We start from the raw sequence: 21,910 nt of genomic DNA, 5'->3' as shown, positions 1-21,910 counted from the left end.
AATATATTGAAAGTATAATAGTTTAAGATTTATAATAATTATATAAAGGTATAAGGTAATGAAAGTTTATTTTTATAATACATAGATTACTAACTAGGTTTATTAAAACATAGACGAAATAGAATATGCATACATAATATTATATAGGTATTTATTTTTAAATAGTGATTTACGTACTACTTGTATTGTACCCATATACCTTCTATGGTACAGATCATGTGCATTAATCTCAATTCATAACTATACAAGATTCTTAACAAAAGCTAATGTATTCTCCATCGTTGGTCTTATGATGATTTCAGCGACCTGCACAGATTTCAATTTTAACATGAAAAAATAATTCATAAAATAAAAACAGGGAAATTCATATGAATAGAAAATTATAGTGTAAAAAAACTATAGTATAGTGTACAATTACATGACATAAAGAAATTTCAGGTAATACACACTGAAGGTTTAATATTTACCTTTCAAAAGTACATGAAAATTAATAACATGTTTTTAATGATTAGTTGATTGTAATGATTGTATAAGACATTGATGAACGAAAAATATAGTATTATTTTATCATTTATATTTGTGCTAAACAATTTAATTATAGTTATATACTTATATATAACTTACGTTGACACGCTGAGGTGCACTCAATGCATACAAAATTGCTTCAGCAATGTCAATAGATTTCAACATATTCACTCCTTTCAAATGCCTTACCTCTTCAGTCATTTCGGTTTCCACTGCACCGGGACTGATACTCTGAAATTAAAACGAGACATTTTGTAACCAAAATTATGTTGTTTTGTTTTAACTTAATTCTTTATTTATCAATCTGTTACTGCCCCCCTTCGCCCCCCTAAATATGCTACTGGTTGTATGGTATATTTTTTTTCATTTTGAATTGAAATAAAATATTTTGTATCATAAAAGTAATTTTGGCCCCTATTTATGCCTAAAGAAATAAAAAAAATAGTTGTAGGAATTTGTTATGATGTTGTAAGTTATTATTATTGGATGCGTAATTAAGAACACCACAATTAAAATATTTTATATATTAAAGTTTTACCATATTAGTATATTACAACGGCATAGATATTTAATATGTAATACATGTTTTAAGATTATACTAAAATAAATACCACATAGAAATTAAATTCATTTTAATAAACAATAACATTTATTATAAAAATCTAAGTTATTTCGAATTTCAAAACTTACCTATACGGCTATACTGTTTAAAAAGAAACAAAATCTAAAAATTTAAAATAATTAAACCTACCTAAATTTATAAATGTTAAATACCTATATATCGATAAATAATATACAACAAATTAATGAACTAACGAATATAAATAAAAATAATTTCTATCCGATTAATATGTAATATATGCAGTTATTTATTTATTTTCATTGATATCGTTTATTAGTTTATTACATTACCACTGCATTGTGGACTGTAGTAACTAATAATAAAAGACAAATGGATAGATAACATACACAATAATAATGGAAATTTATTGATTTACACACACTTTATATATATAATCATAAAAACTAATAAATTACCGTGACTCTAATTGGTAAATTTTTCATGCCCATTAATTCTCTTAAATTATCTGTGATTGTAGTAATACTAAATTTCGTTGCACTATACATTGAAATATCTTTCATGTATGGAAATTGGTAATGACCTACAATACTAGAACATAATATAATACATATTACTATATTAGTCGTTATATTAATAGCTTAGATATAAACTTCAATAATGTGAAACATTTTGCAAAATGAACAAATAAGTGATACATTGTATAATACTATAATATATAAAAATTAGTATAAATTAGATTGCAGCACCCTCTATAAGCAATAGACCTTGTGATATAACAATTTATAACATGATCTGAGATTTGGAGTCATTTGATTAATTCAACAAATTAATTAGTACTTATTTATACAATAAAAACATAATATAATTATAAATTCAACAAACGTGTACCTTTGACAAAATGATTGTATCATAGTAAATAATAAATATACATCTTTATTCTTTAAAGTTGATTATAAAATTAATTGTTTGAAAAGCAATTTTACAATATTATTAAATTTAGATTTTTGGCCTTTTAGGTACCTGTTAATATTTATTATGTGACCCTCTTTGATTTTAAATTCCTCCATAATTTTTATGGCTTCTCTGCTGCAAATGCTAAGACCTATGACATTTGTATTAAACATTTGTTTCCAATCATTTGTATTTCCTGTAAGTATGAATATTGTCAACATTTTAGCAAAATTAAAATTAATATTATTATATTAATATTGATTACAAGTAACTAAAATTTCTCAACATTGTACTCAACTATGAAATTATAGGTACTTAAAAATAAATTTAAAAATAATTTATAATTATTATAACTAATATTTACGTAAATGTTTCAAGGTTACTAACTTAATATTGTGATTTATTAACGTAATGATGATTTATCAAAATGCATTTTTTACTTTCTTGATTTTTAATCAAGTAAGTATGGTAATTGAAATGAAAAAAATCTGAATTTTTAAAACTTTAAGAATTTTTGTTAAATAGGAAAATGATAAAAATGTAACTCAGTTGTAATAAGTAGGTGGATAATTAAGGTAGCTTTAACATAACATATTAATGAGAGAAATCTGATATTACACCCAAGCGGTATAACGATTAGAATCAACAGAAACGTCGGTGTGAACGTCCCAAAATTTCTATACTTTAAATTTTCTCCAAAACTATTATAGCTAAAAAGTTGGTTGATAGTAGATACAAAATGTGAAATTAAAAATTTTCAAAAAAAATTATTTAATTTTTCACAGTAAAAAAATAGTTATTTTTTGCTAGATTTTCATTTAGCGTGGTAGATTACCAAAACTAGAGAACGGATTTTGTTATTTGGGGACTTGTTAGATTCAAATTTATATCTTTTATAGTTAATTCACTACAGAGCTTCAAAAAAAAAAAAAAAATTAAAACACTTTTTATTGGGTGTTTTTTTTATGTTTTTCAGGTTTATAGTTTTGTAGTGAGTTAACGATTGAAGATACAGTTCTGAAAATCTTCACTTCACTTCTCCTATAGCCAATATGAATCTAACAAGACCCCAAACATGAAAATCTGCTCTCCGGTTTCAGAGATCTATCTCACTAAATTAAAATGAAAATAAAATACATTATACATACATATTGCAAACAATATATAATAATATATAATATTTACCTAGTATATTAGTTAACGTCATAATACCAGCATTGTTAACTAGTACATCAATAGATTTCAATGTTGTCTTTACCCAATTAAAAGCTTCCAAAATGTTTTCTTCTGAACACAAGTCAACTTTTACATAATAAAATTTACCAAGTTTTCCTCTTAAATCACTTTCTAACATCTAAAAAATAATTTAATACAATAATATACTTAGGTATTAATTCTGAAAATGTATATGTTTAAAAAATATGTACTCAAGTTTTTCATACAACTAATAAATAAGTCAAAATCGCCTTAGTACAGACATCAAAATAGAGATTTTTAGATATGTTTTTGGAATGGGTACAACTTGTTTTTTTGATTAATTTTGCGACATCAATTTCACGTTATAGTACCAACGTCGATTTTTCCTAACAATCGACGTATAATATACCTTACCATAGTAAACTCATTGTTTCATCGTTTTTAATCACACGGTTATATTGATAATAAATAAAACGTAGAAAAACATTGAATCATAATATTATTTATGTTTTATTAAAAAATAAAATTTATCAACTTACTATGCCAAAGTAATTTATTATAACGTTTATAAAGACTATATTTTAACATTATAATTAAATATAAATAGTATATTTATTTATTGGTTATAACGTCAAATATAGATTTTTTTTATTTTAAATAATATTAATTTTATCAAGAAAGACAAAAAAATAATAATTGTGGGAAACTCTAAAAAAGTCCATGTTAACGTCGGGTCAATAATTTTATAACATTTTTATAAAATGTATCTAGAACATAAATAAACCAACTAACCTGAAGTTTAGGTTCTCTTCTAGCAAAACCAACAACAATCATTCCCTTTTCAACAAGTTGTCTACAAGTATCCTCTCCGATTCCAGAAGAAGCACCTGTTACTACAGCAACTTTCCCATTCCACTTCTCCATTTTCGTTTAAATATTTCTTTTTAATATTGCTTATAGTCGTTTGAATAACAACTGAAAACTCATTCTAAAGTCTCGCCATCTTTATATGTATATTGTGTAGGTAGGTATGCGATAAAATATAGAAAAACATATACCAATTAGATGCCATTTTTATTTACGATTTTCTCATACGTGAAACCCGAAAAATCGTGTATAATTATCGTTAAATAAAATAAACACCCGAGTTCTAATTATTATTGTGTTTAATGTTTAAGGTCGTGTATAATATAATATATTTATAACATTTAATGATTCAACTTGATTATAGTAATATAGTATTATAGTTCAACTGTAACTCAGATATACTATAAACGAGTATCAGAATTAGGTATATACTTATTAATTTTGATGACGAGCATTTAAAATAATTAATGATGATCGATGGGAATGACATTGTTAATGAATATAAAAAAAAAATTATAATTTACAAAGGTATGTCAATATAATAATTGATATTTTTTTTACTCGTATGTGTGTACTAGTGTGTATGTATATTATATATTCAAGTGTTTTTCAAACATGTACATATTATATGGTCATATGGAATTACAAACTAGATATGATGACATTTTGAAATGCGGAAAAAAGTTCGATGATAAAAGTCAGATGGTATTAGTTTTTTGAAACTATGTGACATACTGCAGTCTACATTTCAGAATAGTGGTGCGAGTAGCTAAGTTTGATTTGTATAATATAAATTATAAATATATAATACAAGTTACAGGTACTATAAATTTAAAATTAATAAATATTTTAAAATTATTTAACTCAGTATTTACTAGTTTTATTGTTTGGAAACTAAAAAAAATATGACACATAATTAGAATATTTTTTTTAATCTAATACTTATTTTATTTCTACAAGATTAAAAATTATGTGTTTATTTAATTTTGGTCCACTAACAAATTTTAAATTTTTATATGGCTTTCGAATAAAAAAAGTTTAAAGACCTTTGTTCAAGATTTTTTGGGTAATGGGAGTAAACTTTGAAAAAAATAATGTTTATGAATTGTATATTCCTTGTAATAGTAGATAGATTCTATTTTTTTATAGTTAACTTTATTGATGCCAAAAATATAGAGCAGGGTTTAAATATTATAAAATATTATTACTGTTATTAGTTATAACTTTATAAGTTTAATACTAAATAATAAATAATAAATAAATATCAATAAAATAAATTATACTTTTTGATTTAGGTTTATAATATATTTATCAATAATTAAAAATTACTACATTACTACATTATTACATTATTACTTTAGGCTATTTTTAAAAAGAATAATTAAAGTAATAAATTGAGGAATCAAAATAATTTTCATAGAAAACAAGTATAATATTATAATATGTGTAATTTTTTATTTTTTCAATGAATAAATTTCTTTGTGTGCATTTAAAAAAAAAACGATTTTATTTTTACTTACCTAACCTCTGGGGGCTTAACCTATTATATAAAAAAAATCGTATCATCATAGCTTATATATTAAAAAAAATTACAAATAAAACCACCAAAAGAAAGAATATAAAATATTTAATACATTTCTATAATAATAAAATAATATATTATAATATATTGAAGGCTATTTATTAATATTTTGTTTTTGTATATAGGTATTTAAATTTTGTAAGAATTATGTAAAGGTAAAAATGAATTTTGTATCAGCTATATAATAAATATTATCCATAATATGATATGCATGGATATATCATAGTAAATATTTATTTTTAAACAGTGAAATACAAATTTCTATTGATTATACTTGAAGTTTGAATTACAGATGTATATTAATCTTAAAGTATATCTACAAGTTTCTTCGCAAAAGATAATGTATTCTCGCTAGTTGGCCTTATGATGATTTCGGAGACCTGTAAAAATTAAAACTTATAAGTACACAAATACGTTTGAAATCATGTACTAAATAGTAATAGGTACTAAAAACAACAATCTATCAATACCGAATATGGATGGTATTTGGCAAGCCCGGAGTAAGGGAGGCAGGGGGGGCACGTTCCCGGGGAACATGTGTGTAAAGGGCCCACAATATTCTCGGTTTAAAATAACATTAATACTTTGTTGGAGAGTTTTGCTCCCAAATAAGTAATGCATACAAAGATAAAAATAAAATAAAAATCATAAAAAAAATTCTTGATGGTGACAATAAAGCTTATACTATACTTATTGATAATGATAAATTTCGAGTTGAAAACATCATGTAATAATAATTGATAAATTTGAAAACTGGACAAAAGAATAAATGCATATATCGTAGTAGATGAACATTTTTTATTCTTAACTAGACTATACATGTTAAGTCTACTAATGATGTTGAGGAAAGTATTAATAAATTAATTTATGTACATGAAAATCATGAAGATGATAAAATAAAATATAAAATAAACATTTGAAGGAAATGATGTTGGTACCTACTCAATAGATATTTGAATGGATGATCGATGTAATATTAGTAATATTTTCCCTAATATTCATATTGCTCTAAGATTATATCTTACCATTCATGTTGCTAATTGTACTGCAGAAAGAGCATATTCGAAGTTGACCAGAATTAAAAATAAAAATAGAGCTTTACAAATTCAAGATAATTTGTCATCATTAATACTCATCGTAATTTTATTTACAGAAAATGATGTTCTGCAAAATTTAAGCTTTAATAAAACTTAAGAAACATTTGCTACACATAAATCAAGTAAATTTTACATAAAATACTTCATTTTATTTGTAGATGTATACCTATTAAAATAAAAAAATGTTCTTAATATTTTTATTCTCGTTATGATACTCAAATAAAAAGATTTAAACTTGTTTTATTATGTACTTTTATAATTTTAAAGAATTTTTTTTATTGGTGGGGGCCCACAATCATGTATTGGTCTTAAGGCCCTTGAAGGTCTTAATCCGGACTTGGAATTTGAGAGTTTCTGGGGAAATAATGCCTGAATCTGATGATTGAAATCATCGTCTGGAGTAGGAAAGAAAATCGTACAAATTTCGGAAATAGGCTATACAAATTCCGTACTAAATTTTGAAACCGAAAATATAAATACTAAGTATAAGTGGTGTTAGGGTGACATTATTTATAAAAACACTTGAAAATTAATAAGTTTCACACGCTGCCACACAGGTAACTACAGGTCACAGGCGTTAGTAGTAACTTTTATGTATTCTAAACATAGTATTATATTAGATATCTATAATATAGAATAATACGCATGCCTAAAAATGTTTTAACTTACGTTAACACGCTGTGGTGCACTCAACGCATACATAATAGCTTCAGCAATGTCAATAGATTTCAACATTTTCACGCCTCCCATTTTACTAAAATCTTCAGTCATTTCGGTTTCTACTGCACCCGGACTAATACTCTAAAATGTAATAATATATATATTGATATCGATTTATACAGACTGTAATTAACTTAAAAACTAATAAATTACCGTGACTCTTATAGGTAAATTTTTCATGCCCGTCAGTTCTCTTAAATATTCTGTAATTGTGGTGATACTATGTTTGGTAGCGCCATAAATTGAAATATCTTGCAAGAGTGGAAATGTGTAATGACCTGCGACACTACAACATAAGTTATTTTTATTAGGTTATAATAATACATAAGAAATAACTTATTGTTATGAGTTTAGAAATATATTAAAATTTATATCATGGATTGATATTTTGAGTTATTCAATTAATATTCGACAATAGCCCAGAAGTATATATCCAATTAAACTATAATAACTTATAACATCTAAACTAGTACCATATAGTCCATAATACAATGTATTTGTCTTTCTTAATAATTTTAAAGTTTACTATAAAAATAAAATATTTTTACATTATAACGCTTTTATTGAATTTATTAAAAAGTTAATTACCTGTTAATATTTATTATGTGACCTTCTTTGATTTGTAGTTCCTCCATGATTTTTATGGCCTCTCTGCTGCAAATACTAGCACCTATGACATTAGTGTCAAACATTTGTTTCCAATCATTTGTGTTTCCTGCAAGTTTTATAAAGGTAACAGTAAGTTTTTATACTGGCATTACAATTATTGATAATATTATTTTATTGATATAGGCAATGTACAAATTCATCGGGATTGATAAATTAGGTTCCGGAAAATAATTTTAGTACGTTAAATATATATAGTACCTACCTACTTAATGATATAAATATTGTATAAATGGAATTAATTAAAATGTATGTAGTTTTTCTAATAATAAATAATAAATAAATAATAGGTAGGTATATGGTATACTTAATTAAAAATTATGTATAATTAAAAATTATGTAATGTTTAATTATCTATCGATGCATAGACTTAATTGGTGTCCAGACGGTGTACCACTATTATATAGGTATATAGGCTCCCGTACCGAACAGATACATCATTCTATGCAATATAACATAGAAAATTATTGTAACAGAATTATTTAAAAGTAAATTATATAAATACTATAAAATATTAAATATTAAAGTTTAATATTTTCAATATTTTAGATATAGCTGTGCCAATAGTTTATACCGGGACCCATCTTACCTACTACTTTTTTATACCCGGGACTGGTTGGATACCGCTTTCAAAACGAACACAAATTATCATGGACCCAATTTACTTAATCCTCAATTTGGGAGTTTCCCAAGTGCGTTCCGAAATTACATTTTTTTTAAAGTTCCGAGTGCATCCCAAAAGAAGAAGGTCATATTTTTGTGGGTGGACCACAAGGAGCCAAGGAGGTGAACCGGCTTACATCCCAAAAGTATTTTGTGATTCCTATTCATGACCCACTGTTTCCAGTGCTTCATAATCATAGCTGTAAAAATTAAGTAGATACTTTAAAGTATTATAGTTGTAGATTTGAACCGTAATATTCGATCGTCAAACCTGTATCTTAAATAAGTACCTATAGCTGTGGACCGAGGACGCACTTGGGCTATTCAATCTAATTTGTCGATAAAACTGCGGACGCACTCGGTATAAAAATGGTATAAAAATTAAAAACGGGACGCACTCGGGATACCCCCCTAAATCCATGTGTACTTTATAACTATTTCTGAAGATTGTATTTAAACATGAAATTACCTCTATATATATAACTAATTTACAAAATTTAAATATTATTAATTATTATGAATTAAATTTAGTTCATAACTTGATTTTGTTTTAGTCAAAATATTTTAAGGGCATAAATAATATTTGTATTTTTAACTTGATATAGGTCAAATTACTCTTAAATTAAAAATATTAGAATAAAATAGATGATAAAGGATTTAAAATATGTATTTAGCATTAATTAAATTGAATAAGTAAACTTATTTTTATATATATGCAAGCTTAATAAGTTCACAATTTTAATAATATATACTTAGATGATAAAAAAAATATTAAAATGTAACTATATAATATTATCATGAATATAATTAGTATATATGTATATAAATTAATAACTCATGTCTCATAGTTATATATAACTATATAAATGCAATGGCATATTAATATACGAGTATAAAATATGTACAATGAATGAAAAATACCAGTAATTTTAACAAAAATATAGATTAAAAATAATAATTTAATAATATCATTGTTAATATTCAGTCAACAAAATGCTTATTGATATTTGATATACTAAGATGAAATATTTGTTAAAATAAGAATTAACAAATTATTTGATTTAATATTTTTTTTGTCTAGTTTAACTAATATTTCATCTTAGTATCAATAATATAAGTATTTGATCGAAATCTTGTTAAAATAACTTAGAATTTTGCTAATTTTATCAAATACATTATTAATTTAATGCATATATGAGTATATTGTTGACTTTACAAAAATAAAATTATTTTAACAAAATGCTTATTATTGATCTTAACTAAAATAAACTTATTTTAATAATATTAAATAAATGAATCAATAAAATATTTATGATTTAAAAGAAATAAGTATTATCAATTTAATAAACAATCAACTAGGTCTTTCACAGCAAATAGTAAGAAAATTTTAATTGAATATTTTATTATGTCTCAACAAAAAACTTTTTCACGCAGTTATAGTCTTTTAAATGTTAAAATGGTAGTTTTTTTAATGTTTAACAGTGACCTGCATTATTTTAAACACAGAATCGAAATTTTTGGACATAGCTAGGCATACTTTGTAACGTTAATAATACACTTGTCTTTACAGTATGGTCATTGATTTTATAATAAACAGATAAGCTATTTTATTATAAATAATGGTAGCGACTTATTGCATTTGAACACGGTAACATACGAGTATTTTAACGGAGGATTGCAATTAGCCGCTGCCAGTCTGCCACTATAGCTACCTATATATGTATATTAACCATAGAATATACCTTATATATCTGCAATTTATTATAAAATCATTGGTGTAGTCAACATTTGATGCGTTTTTTGATTTACCTGATCTATATCGTTCATTCACGTTACCTTAGTGTGTTATAATTAAGTTTTTTATTACATTAAGAAAATCGGCAAGATATAACTCAGTACTTCTCTGCAATGGTACGCTATAACTATAAAACCTACACGATTTGGTCGATTTTCAATCTGTTTTAATATATTTTTTTAAATGTTTTAAAAAATATGATACAATTATAGGTTATCTTGAAATTTTAAAAAACTAAATTGCATACAATTTTTTAAAACATGAATTTTTGAAAAAAATTTAATTCATCCAATTCAATTATAATTTTCTGACTAATTATCTACTGTGAAAAAATTGCATTTAAATGTTCTATTGACTTTCCACGGAGATATAAAAGGTAATACAAAACTTATAATACGTTCTTTATGTTTTTATATAACATTTTTTACGTATTATTATACATAAGTGATAAGCACTTCATATTACAGTTGATAATAATTGTGTTATAGTGAAATTTTAGGAATTATGTAAATGTCCTACATATTATAAAATAATAAATTAATTTAATTTACCTAACAAATCACTATGCTTCCAGACACCTGCATTATTAACAAGTACATCGACAGATTTTAATGTTGTCTTTACCCAGTTAAATGCTTCCAAAATGTTTTCTTCTGAACACAAGTCAACTTTAAGGTAATAAAATTTACCTAGTTTTCCTTTTAAATCCTTTTCTAACACCTGAAAAAATATATTGGATTAAATACTCAGGTATATATGTACTTACTTAATAGATCTAAAAAATTTGAAATTTGAAATTTCGAAGAAATCACTCTGACTGTTACTTGTTATTGTTTACGTTTGAACTTAAGACGCTGATGAAAATAATTGAGACAGTATATTACAAATGTTTTTTAAAAACAGCAAGAACAACTTCAACAACTTATTAAGAACAATAAGAACCTGTATTGAATTTTTAAGTTATTTCACTCACAAAAAAATAATTTTATCATAAATAAATATCCATAAAAACCAAATATTTTTTAATGTATGAGTAATTTGTAGAAAATGAAAATTTAAATATTTTATGAAAAATTATAGTCTAAAGTTTGGTATTCATTTTTGAATAACAGCAAAATCAAATTTAACCGCGGAACTGGTTTTACGTAAAAATGTCCGTTGTTTCTTGATTTTTAATTTTGTTTTCATTATAATATATACCACTTGGCCGTGTTTTATGTATTATTTAAATAAAATTATAAACTAGCAGCCGGTAGGTGTACGTGTTAAGTGTTATGATATATACGATGAAAAAAATAGTGAAGGAAATGTGGCTCATGGTCGCATTCACAGTACAACTGCCATGGTCAGGCTCACACAAAATAATTACACATTTAACTCACGCATATTACGCAGATCAATAATTAATTTCAATAAAAAGCCCTCTCTTTTATTGAAGAATGACAGTAGGAAATAATCGAATGTATAAAATAAAAAAACCACATCTATATAAAATATAAAATGTTCAGCAATGTTGCGAAATCGTTTTTGATGGATCACAAATATATTAGAAGATTAGAAAATTAAACTTATAAATATACTAAAACCTGTTGCAGTAAAAAATTAAATTTTTTTATGGGTTAGCTGGTAGATTAACTGTCTAATAGTGGGTTGCCATATCGAATAGGTTGGGTAACACTGATCTACAGTTTATCTTTCTACTCGGATGTTAAATGAAACACGTCGACGGTCGACCTATATTATTACAGAATAAGAACCTTCATTGATTCATAAATATAAATTAAATATTTCTTAAGTAGGTATATGAAATTTGATTTAAAAACTTAACGCTTTAATTTAATTTAATATACAGTGTACCTGAAGTTTATCTTCTCTTCTAGCAAAACCAACAACAATCATTCCTTTTTCAACCAATTGTTTACAAGTCTCCTCTCCGATCCCAGAAGATGCGCCTGTTACTACAGCAACTTTTCCATTCCACTTCTCCATTTTCGTTTTTGTTAAAAATTTGGTTATTAGTTATAAAAACCACACGACCAGAGCTTATCGGTGTCTAAATAACAACTGATAAACACATTCTGAACAACTGTATATATATTGCGGAAGGAGGTTGGTACTTATAAAAGAACATATAGAAGGGAACAACGTGTTACATTCTAAATTATAGTTAGTTGTAATAACAATAATTTTCTAGTATATGTTTGACGTTGCATTAGGTAAAAGCTATTTATAAAATTTAATGATCAATTGAAATATTTATCAAAGATGAAACCAAATAAACGGATTCACCTTGATTATGTATTATATTTTATTTTTACAGTATCCTTGGTATCATAATTAACTAGAATATAATTTTTAGATACTATTGTTCAAAAAAAAAAAAAAAATCAAATGGGATACACAATTAAATATTTTAGCATTATAAAGACTAGCTTCGGTCAACCATTATTATGCACAAGATTGAAGAAAATATTGTAATTGTTATCGTGCATATGAAAACATTTAAATAATTCGTATATTTACAAAAATGAACCTGAACTCAGTATAACCTAATACATTTTAGTCTCAAACATATCAGAAATTAAAAATAATAAAAGGGGAGTGGCACAGTAATTAGTAATTATTACGCATAGTCGCAATTATTGCATCTAAACTCAATCCTCCAATTTCCAAATTTTTTCAATTTTAAAATTGGCTCCATTTATAAGTTAGTAGATTCTATTGTTGATTCTCATAATTTGGAAGTTTATTGGATTGCCAAGTGTGGTGTTACATTAGGTCATACAATTAGATACATGAGTTAATATAATAAATTGTTAAAATGTATTAATTTTACGAGAGATCCTAGAAGAAGAAGCATATACCGCCCATCAAATGACGTAGCTGTGATTTTGTGAATATACAGCTTACAAATTTATCGCTACGCCCAGAATATAAAATTAAGTTTTCTTATCTCCTTTATTATTTAATTATCATCTACTTAATAAAAAGTATTATACATGCGTAAATTTGGAAATATCCGTGAATGTAGATAATCTGTAGCTAGATATGTCTTATTTTATTTCTAATGAAAAAAAATTGTTATAAAAATGCTTCAATAGATATTGTGAATTATAGATGACTATAGAAACAAGCTGTAAATATTACAATTGTATAATTCGTCATTCGTGTGTGTGTGATAAGATGTATATATCTATGTAAGCAGTTATTAGTACAGGCCTGATGTATTTACTTATAAATATTTATAATGTTTATAAAAGAAGCAAACAGTTACATTTAAACATTAAAGATTTATTACTGAGAGTAATTATTTATTTGAAGTTTCTAAAAAATGTAATCCAAAATAATTTATAATAATATATATATTTTTTTTTTTATGTAAAACAGATTGAACACTAAATATTTATTTTGTTTTTTGCCTAGTATATTATATTGTATTAGGTAATATCTGCTTTTTCTACATTCATATTATTTAACCTAACAAAAGTGCTATTTAAGTGCCATTATGCTATTTTCCGCACGTTTGAAGGTATTTATCATTTTGCTAAATTAATCTGTTAATCTAACCTGCAGTCTGTGTTTCTACTATTTGTAGTCGTACGTTTCGTCAAATCTACATGATTAAACTGTAGTTTAAGTTAAACAACTATTTATGTTAGGTATTATTTCTTAATTGTTAATTTGAATGTATAGATTATGAGCTATTTGTATCGACATACCTAATATATCATTAAAAATAAAGAAATGTGTGAACATTTTTTAAAACTCGTAATTTATTACCTAATGAACAAACATGTACTAAAATTAAAAACCAAAAAATATGTGATGATGAATTGAAAAAGAATTCTTAAAAATAACTTACTTATAATAATAAGTAAAACTAAATGACACAAAGTATAAATACTGGCAATACTGATTATAAAGTATGGAATATTTTAATTTGTATAGGTAGCGCATATTAAACCAACATAAAATAATGATAGACAATACATATTGGATGGCTGACGAATAACTTTAAAGCTTTTAGATTATTACAGGCAACAGGCTAAAGGTAAAAGGAGCTATGAAGTCAATGTTTAAGGTAGGTTAGGTATTACTGCTGTCTGCTGTGGCGTAACCAAGAAGGATCAGAGGGTGAGTTACTGAGTGGAGGTAATCGGTCAAAAAGTCGTTTTTAAAAAAAGTTGGACAAAAAGTCCGGGTTGAATTTTTATAGCGATAAAGTAAAGGACAGTGATTTTTGACATGAACAATTTTGAATTTTTGTTGTTAAAATGCATAATATTATTTACTAATTTTAATTAAAAATCGCAAAATTATAGAGTAATTGTCACAATTATAAAAAATTGTAATTTTATAGTACCACAATATATTTTAAACCTTTTAATAAAACGAATTTACATAAAGAGTTTTTACAATGATTTACCGTATATTAATATCATTGTAAAAACTCTTTATATCAATTCGTTTTATTAATATGTTTAAAGTATTTACAGTATATCGCCGTACTTAAAATTACATTTTTTTAATAATAATTGTGACAATTACTTTATAGCTTTGCGATTTTTAATTAAAATTAGTAAATAATAATATTGCAGAATAATAATAGTTAACATTTTAAAATACAAGTCAATAATCACAGTTTTTTGATTACTTTATCGTGTCATAAACAGTACTTAAATAAATTTCTATTGGGGAAAAATTTTAATTTCTGAATAAACCAATTGTTTTAATTGTTAACTGTTAAGCATAATTCGTAATGCTTATCAGTTATCAGCATTTAATGATTTTAGTATCTTGCGAAAACTTTTCATTATTTCTAGAAAACCATTGAACTTTCTAAATAATTTAATTACTGTGGTGTATTATAAAATTTTTTTGACTGCGTATTATACTTTATTAATTATTATTGTCGTAATATTTTGACGAATATGTATTACGTTATTATTAATGTTGGTAAATTTTTGGAAATGATATTTATTTAAATGTTTGTGTTTGCTCATAGAAAAAAGATAAAAGATGTGCAATCGTGTTGTGTTTTTTTCAGGTAAAAAGGTAATTATGCGCAATCGTGTTACAGCCCTTGGTTCCCTATCTTATCTTTGAATCTCAACTGTGAATGTCAACAATGAATTTCAGGTACAAAACTAACTGGGTCCGGGATATTTTAGGGTACTACACTAGTTGGGGCGTAACACGATCGCGAACTTTTTACCTTTTAATACTTGAGAAAAAAATAACACGATTGCGGACCTTAAATATTTGTTCTTTGTGCAAACACAAATATTTAAATAATTTTAAATAAATGGTTATAGTTTAAGAAACACACCTATAGTATAGTATACGTATACACAATTGTCACGGTAAGTGGATACTATTATATGGTGTCTAATAATATTTTATTACTATAATAACCGATAATAACTGATAAGTGTTAGTGGCTGTGCTTTTCCAACGTACGAGTATTCACATCTGATAATATTTATTGTACCAGATTTTATTTTATTGATAATTAACTAATACTGTACGTCAAAGAGATCTATAGTGTTATAGTCGTCGCCCGTCGGTCACATTCTCACGTTTCATCATCTATTCACCAAGTTATACATATTTTATTGGATATTCAAAGTGAAACTTATTTAAAAATATATAGTATAAAACTACAACATATTAATAAGCCTAGTAAAGAGCAAGAAGAGAATATTGTGTTTATAATTAACACTTGGGAAAAATATAAAAATAATGAAATATCTTTAAATGATTATTTGCTGATATTAGGACCACGTTTTTGTGCTAAAAAATTATAAGAACTTGATTTTTATTATATATATATAAATATATAATATATGTATATTTTTTTTTTGACGCATAATAATAAGTTACTGTGATGTATATACATATATTTTTTTTTTACTATACGAATTATATTATTAATTATTATTATTGTCATCGTTATGAGTACATCTTAATTTTTTATTTTTATAAATAAATATTGGCATATAATTCTTTTTTTTGACGCGTAATTACTGTGATATATTATAAGATTTTTTTTTACTATACATATAAAGTTATTATTAATGTTGGTAAATTTATTTAAATATTTGTGTTTGCTCAAAGAAAAAATATTAAAGGTGCGCAATCGTTGTTGTTTTTTCTCAAATATTAAAAGGTAAAAAGTCCACAATCGTGTTGCACCGCACTAGTTGGGTCCGTGCAAAAAAACATTTCCCTTCTCATTTTTACAAACTTAGGACTGTCAGTGATCTATAAATTAGAACTGAGGTATGATTAAAAATATTTTTTTGCGGTTCTATATATATTTTTTTTTTAGTTTAGTAAAAAATGTTAAAATGTTAATATTAGTAGGTATATAGAGTAAAATTTTTAAAAATATCATTAGGTATATAGTAAAAAATGGTAAAATGCGCATATAAATTAATTGGTTTATTCATTATATATTGGTCACCCGCTCCTTGTACGACAGTTTATTATATATTTCTTAGCTTGCCATCTTAGGCCAACCGCCTTACGTAGGAGCCTGGTGGTACAGTTTTTATAATGGGACCCAATTAGTGTGTTACCGTTTTTATAGACGGACCTAATTAGTTGTTTATCTTTTTCATAAATGTTATTTCGGACCCAACTCGGATATGTCCGTTTTTTTAATGATATATTCAATATGCATCAACTACGAGTTACGACAAAATGTGAATAACTTGTTTTCTTAGATTCTACAACCATTTATAAGTTATAATCACTAGGGGACGCGGCAACGTTTTACAATAAGTCTAAAATCTTATAAATTTTACGTTTTTATAAATGATGTATTAGATTACATCATACTAGTTTCGTTACTTTACGGTGAAATTTGTTATTCTATGTAGGACGTTATTTAAATGGACGATATTATTCAGTTATAGTGTAAATTAGAAATAATTATGTATGTGACTATAATCGACAATTAATTTTAATTTAGTTATTTTGAAAATTTATATTTTATAATTTATAAATATATTATATTATAATATAAATTATAATTATCAATATATTTAATGATTAAATTATATAAATTATTATTTAAATTATACATTATTATGTCGATTTAAAATATGTAACTATGGTAATATATTATTATTATTCTCAAATCCTTTTAAATACCTTTCAAACTTGTCAAAATGGACTATTATCCTTAATCTTTAGTATATTAGGTTAAACGACTCAAAAACGTCATGTTTGAATTTTATTTGGAACATTTAAAAAAAAAACAGGGTGGTTCTCGATTCAAAAAGAAGTTTGTATTACCACCGGACATTCATCATGAATTTCCATGAATAGCATATCTACTTAGTCCAAACCAGCTTTGTAGTTTATATGTTTGGTTAATGATAAAACGGTTCATGAATCAGAACATTCGTAAGTATCAATATATTATTATATGATATATTTATTCACCCTCCTACTTCTCTTCGCTTACAGTTTTGTAGAGAATAATTTTATTTTTGATTTGAAATACCTATTTTAATATATTGGTAAAAATGTAATCAAAATATTTTTTTTAAATAAACCCAGATTCTCAGAGTAAGTACATACGAGTAGGTATTATAACTAACTAGGTATTGATTATTATATACTTTAAAGATATATATTTTTCTCACTTATTTATTATTCCTTTTGTAATAGTTGGATATTAATGTTTATAGTTAATACATCGAAATTTTAATTATAAAAATAAGTAGGTATCGTAATGTTTAATATTTATAGTGCCTATTAATTTTCAACAAATTTAAAACTATTTACTGGGTTCGGAAACAAAGTAATTTAAAAATATAAAACAATTATCCAGGATACGTCATATTTGATTACTTTTCCGAAAAGTATTTAAAATAGTATTTTTATTTTAGTTATTTTAGATGCTGAGTGAGCAAAAAAATGTATTGATTTTATAATGGTGTGTACTGTTTTGTTTTTATGTCTGTATACAAAAAAAACGATAGATATTATATTATTATTATGTTAATATTATCATTTTTTATTTATAATAAAATTTACAAAATATTTTAGCCTTTTCGAGGTATTTAAAGGCTTGAGTAATTTTCATTTTTCCCCCCTGTAAATACCGATTAAAAAATATTTACAGAGTAGAATGAGAAGCGCCTTGTAAGTTGTTAATTTTTTAATTGGAAAAAAATGGAAGAAAATCCATGGTCACTTTATTCTTTTATAAGTGTTTATAGTTAGAATTTTGAATAATTAATTTTTACGAGCATTTGAAATTCAAATTTTTAAGACATTGGATATTTATTCAATATTAATTATTTATCCTTAAATGGTTTTTGATATTTTGTTTAAACCAGTCAGTAAATACCTGAAATGTTCACCAAATGTTTATATTATCATTTTTAATGTATGATAAAATTTAAAAATTTGTAACTCCTTTTGAGGTATTTATAAATATGATAAATTTTAAATTTTTTTTAGTTTATTTTCTATAAATATTGATAAAAGTTTCCTCACAAATCATCTCGAAACTATGCAAAGATAATTACTTTTATACACATTTTAAGTTCAAATTTGGCTGAAATTACTTATTTAAACAATAAATAACGTTTTTAACTAATGTGTTATAATTCAAAAACATTATTTGTGGGGACTTAAAAATGTTAACGTACATTATGAATTTTACAAAATGCAATGAAGGAATGAAATGTTCATAACATGTTAATTAATTTTAAGATATAGGTGTCTTACCTATTTATGATGTGAACTTATTCGCACTGTTTTACGGTCAGTTGATGGTATTGACTAAAAAGTTAATAACGCAATAATATAATAATATGTAGTATAAATATATATTATTATAATAATTATTAAATATTAATAATAAAATAAATGCAACTTTTCAGCAATAGTCAAATCGATCGTCCGCAATACTAATATCGTAAACCATAGTATATCATGAAATGTACTCTTACATAAAATGTGTTATCATGTGAAAAGACTGTTTCCGTTCAGAACCATTTTGTGTATACCTACAATGGATATATTATTGAATTCAAAACAGCCGTTACTGCGACCCACTCGACGCCCAATGTACATCAGAGCAGGCGGTACCCATTTTCCACTTGTTTTGTGTTCGTATGCATTACATCATAATATCACCTGCTCACCTGTTTCTTGTGCATTTCCTCCTTGGTCTTGTCTCGAAACGGCATCGCGTTGTTGGTCATTACGAATAGCACGACACCGATCGCCCATACGTCCACGAGCACCGGGTTGTACGGTCGTTGTCCTGACAAGAGCTCTGGCGACGAGTAGGTAACTGTGCCGCACGGCGTGTCCGCGCAAGGATTATGTCCGCGGTCCACGAACCTGGCGAACCCGAAGTCGGCTATACGCACGTTGTAGTTGCGCGTCAGCAGTATGTTCTCGAACTTCAGGTCTCTGTGCACTACACCCATCCTGTGCATGTACATGAGCGACGCATACAAGATCTACACAAACCAAGAACGGATTTGTGGCTTCTCCAAGATCTTATTTTGCAGGTACGTGAACAGGTCTCCGTTCTTCGCGTACTCCATGTTTATGAAGATCTTGTATCCGTTCTGTAACACGCTGTACACCTGCGGAAAAGGACACACGTTCAATGCATGTTGGAAATACCGAAAATATTTTTTGCACTGAAATAACAGTCCACCGTCCATATGTAGGTGGTCTAAATATTATAAACATAACTTTTTTTCCCGATCCAATGTGTTTGAAATACGATTTTGGAAAATTATTTCTGAGAGTTAAAATTAATATAATGTAGTTCATAATTTATTTTTGTTAATCCAAAATAAAATACACATATTATAACCAAATACGATTATTATTTACGTGTTTCTATGATAAATCTGAGATATCTATAGCTAATGTATTTAAATATTATATGGTGAAACTTATTGTATAATGTCCCTAGAGTAATACAAATAAGTGTACAATATTTTAAATAAATTCGTGACATGGCAACAATAAAAAGGAAAAAATAAGCGAAAATCTATGCTTTCAAAATTCTGCCGGTTGTCTAAACAGGACTTTGATAAAAATGAAATCTTTAAAATGTCGACAGAAAACTTTTAAACGCAAATAGTTTCCAAAACTCATCTTTAACGTCCTTAATTCTTAGAAAGAATGTTTTTGTTCCTTGTAACTTATTTCTCTTTACTGCGTTCATGACTAAGAATTATCATTTAGGATCTGACTGTGGACAAAATCAAAAGAAATAATACAATGGATCAGCTAAGAAGCCTCTAAAGATTGTGCTTGAAAAGAGCTGATTTATAATTTACTAAGGCTTATGAGATATGATATATATCTCAGTATTGAATATCAGAATAATATTACTCTAGAGTCTAGAAACACATTTCGCATGTTGACATAATACATGTATTTCTAATTACTATTAATAATAATAATTTTGGATTTTAAAATAATGTGGCAATTATACTGTATATTGTACTTTTATACTCTATACATTTTGATATTATATTGTCATAAATATAATATATGTATTGTATATGCTATATATTATAAACTTTCATTTTTTAAAGAAAAATAATTTCATTTTTAGTAAAATAAACGATTTTTTCTTGCCTTACGGTACTGTGACTGAATTCAACGAAAACAAATATATTTTATGTAATCTTGGTGATGCACAAAAGATATTCGTACGTGACAAAAAAATTATATGGCTATATTTTTTTTTATTTTATGAAATAGTGCTTTTTAAATTGATAATACTAAAAATGTGTTTTTTACAAAACATTTACTGTAAGCAGTGTAAGCTATACGATTTCGTATACTACGGGTTTAATTTAACACTAAAAATGTTTTCTTTGAAGTGTTATTCGCTTTTCATTATTGCGTAGGTCTGTTTCTAACTAGAGGATAATGTTTGTAAATTACTTTATTCCAATAATGTGTTTTATTTTAGAATGACAAAGTTATTTGGTGGAATTTAATAATAACTATCTATATGTTCCGCAGACACTAGCGTGGGTTGGTTTTCCGAGCACGCTAAATAAAGTTCACATTTTACCATACGAGCTACATATGTATTCAAAATAATTTTAACAAAAGAAAATGTATATTTTAACTGTAAGTACCATTAGTGCGAATTTGCATTACATAAATAAAAACAAATTTTTAATGCATAAAAATGAGTAGGTAACGAAAATTGTGATTAAGGAAGTAGTATAAGTACCTATAATATCACTAGATATATT

General features: G+C 25.5%; 2 protein-coding genes across 2 annotated transcripts; both read right to left on the bottom strand.

Moving 5' to 3' along the window:
• Positions 1 to 185: 185 nt before the first annotated feature.
• On the bottom strand, positions 186 to 12,731 carry LOC132918904 (uncharacterized). Its single transcript, XM_060980256.1, has 12 exons — positions 12,504 to 12,731; positions 11,198 to 11,366; positions 8,111 to 8,237; positions 7,676 to 7,808; positions 7,472 to 7,603; positions 6,014 to 6,085; positions 4,049 to 4,183; positions 3,245 to 3,413; positions 2,129 to 2,255; positions 1,564 to 1,696; positions 625 to 756; positions 186 to 306 (listed from the first exon to the last, which is right to left on the bottom strand). Exons 1-12 carry the CDS (start codon positions 12,633 to 12,635, stop codon positions 241 to 243), a joined length of 1,527 nt encoding a protein of 508 aa, XP_060836239.1. The 5' UTR covers positions 12,636 to 12,731; the 3' UTR covers positions 186 to 240.
• Positions 12,732 to 19,554: 6,823 nt separating this feature from the next.
• LOC132922096 (uncharacterized) lies at positions 19,555 to 20,424 on the bottom strand. Its single transcript, XM_060985430.1, is given in 1 exon segment — positions 19,555 to 20,424. A coding segment is annotated over 1 exon segment (546 nt). The 5' UTR covers positions 20,348 to 20,424; the 3' UTR covers positions 19,555 to 19,801.
• Between the last annotated feature and the right edge of the window lie 1,486 nt (positions 20,425 to 21,910).

Source organism: Rhopalosiphum padi, chromosome 2 (genome assembly GCF_020882245.1).
Source record: "Rhopalosiphum padi isolate XX-2018 chromosome 2, ASM2088224v1, whole genome shotgun sequence".
Taxonomy (NCBI): domain Eukaryota; kingdom Metazoa; phylum Arthropoda; class Insecta; order Hemiptera; family Aphididae; genus Rhopalosiphum; species Rhopalosiphum padi.
Note: the sequence above shows the minus strand (reverse complement) of the source record. Positions and strands in the feature narration are given on the sequence as shown.

Bases quoted from the DNA above. Each gene is read 5' to 3' on its own strand.
- LOC132918904 (XM_060980256.1), bottom strand. From the start codon at position 12,635: ATGGAGAAGTGGAATGGAAAAGTTGCTGTAGTAACAGGCGCATCTTCT. The intron at 7,809-8,110 runs GTAATTAACTTT...CTTATGTTGTAG, and splicing joins CACATAATAAATATTAACAG to TGTCGCAGGTCATTACACAT. The intron at 7,604-7,675 runs GTAATTTATTAG...ATTACATTTTAG, and splicing joins ATTTACCTATAAGAGTCACG to AGTATTAGTCCGGGTGCAGT.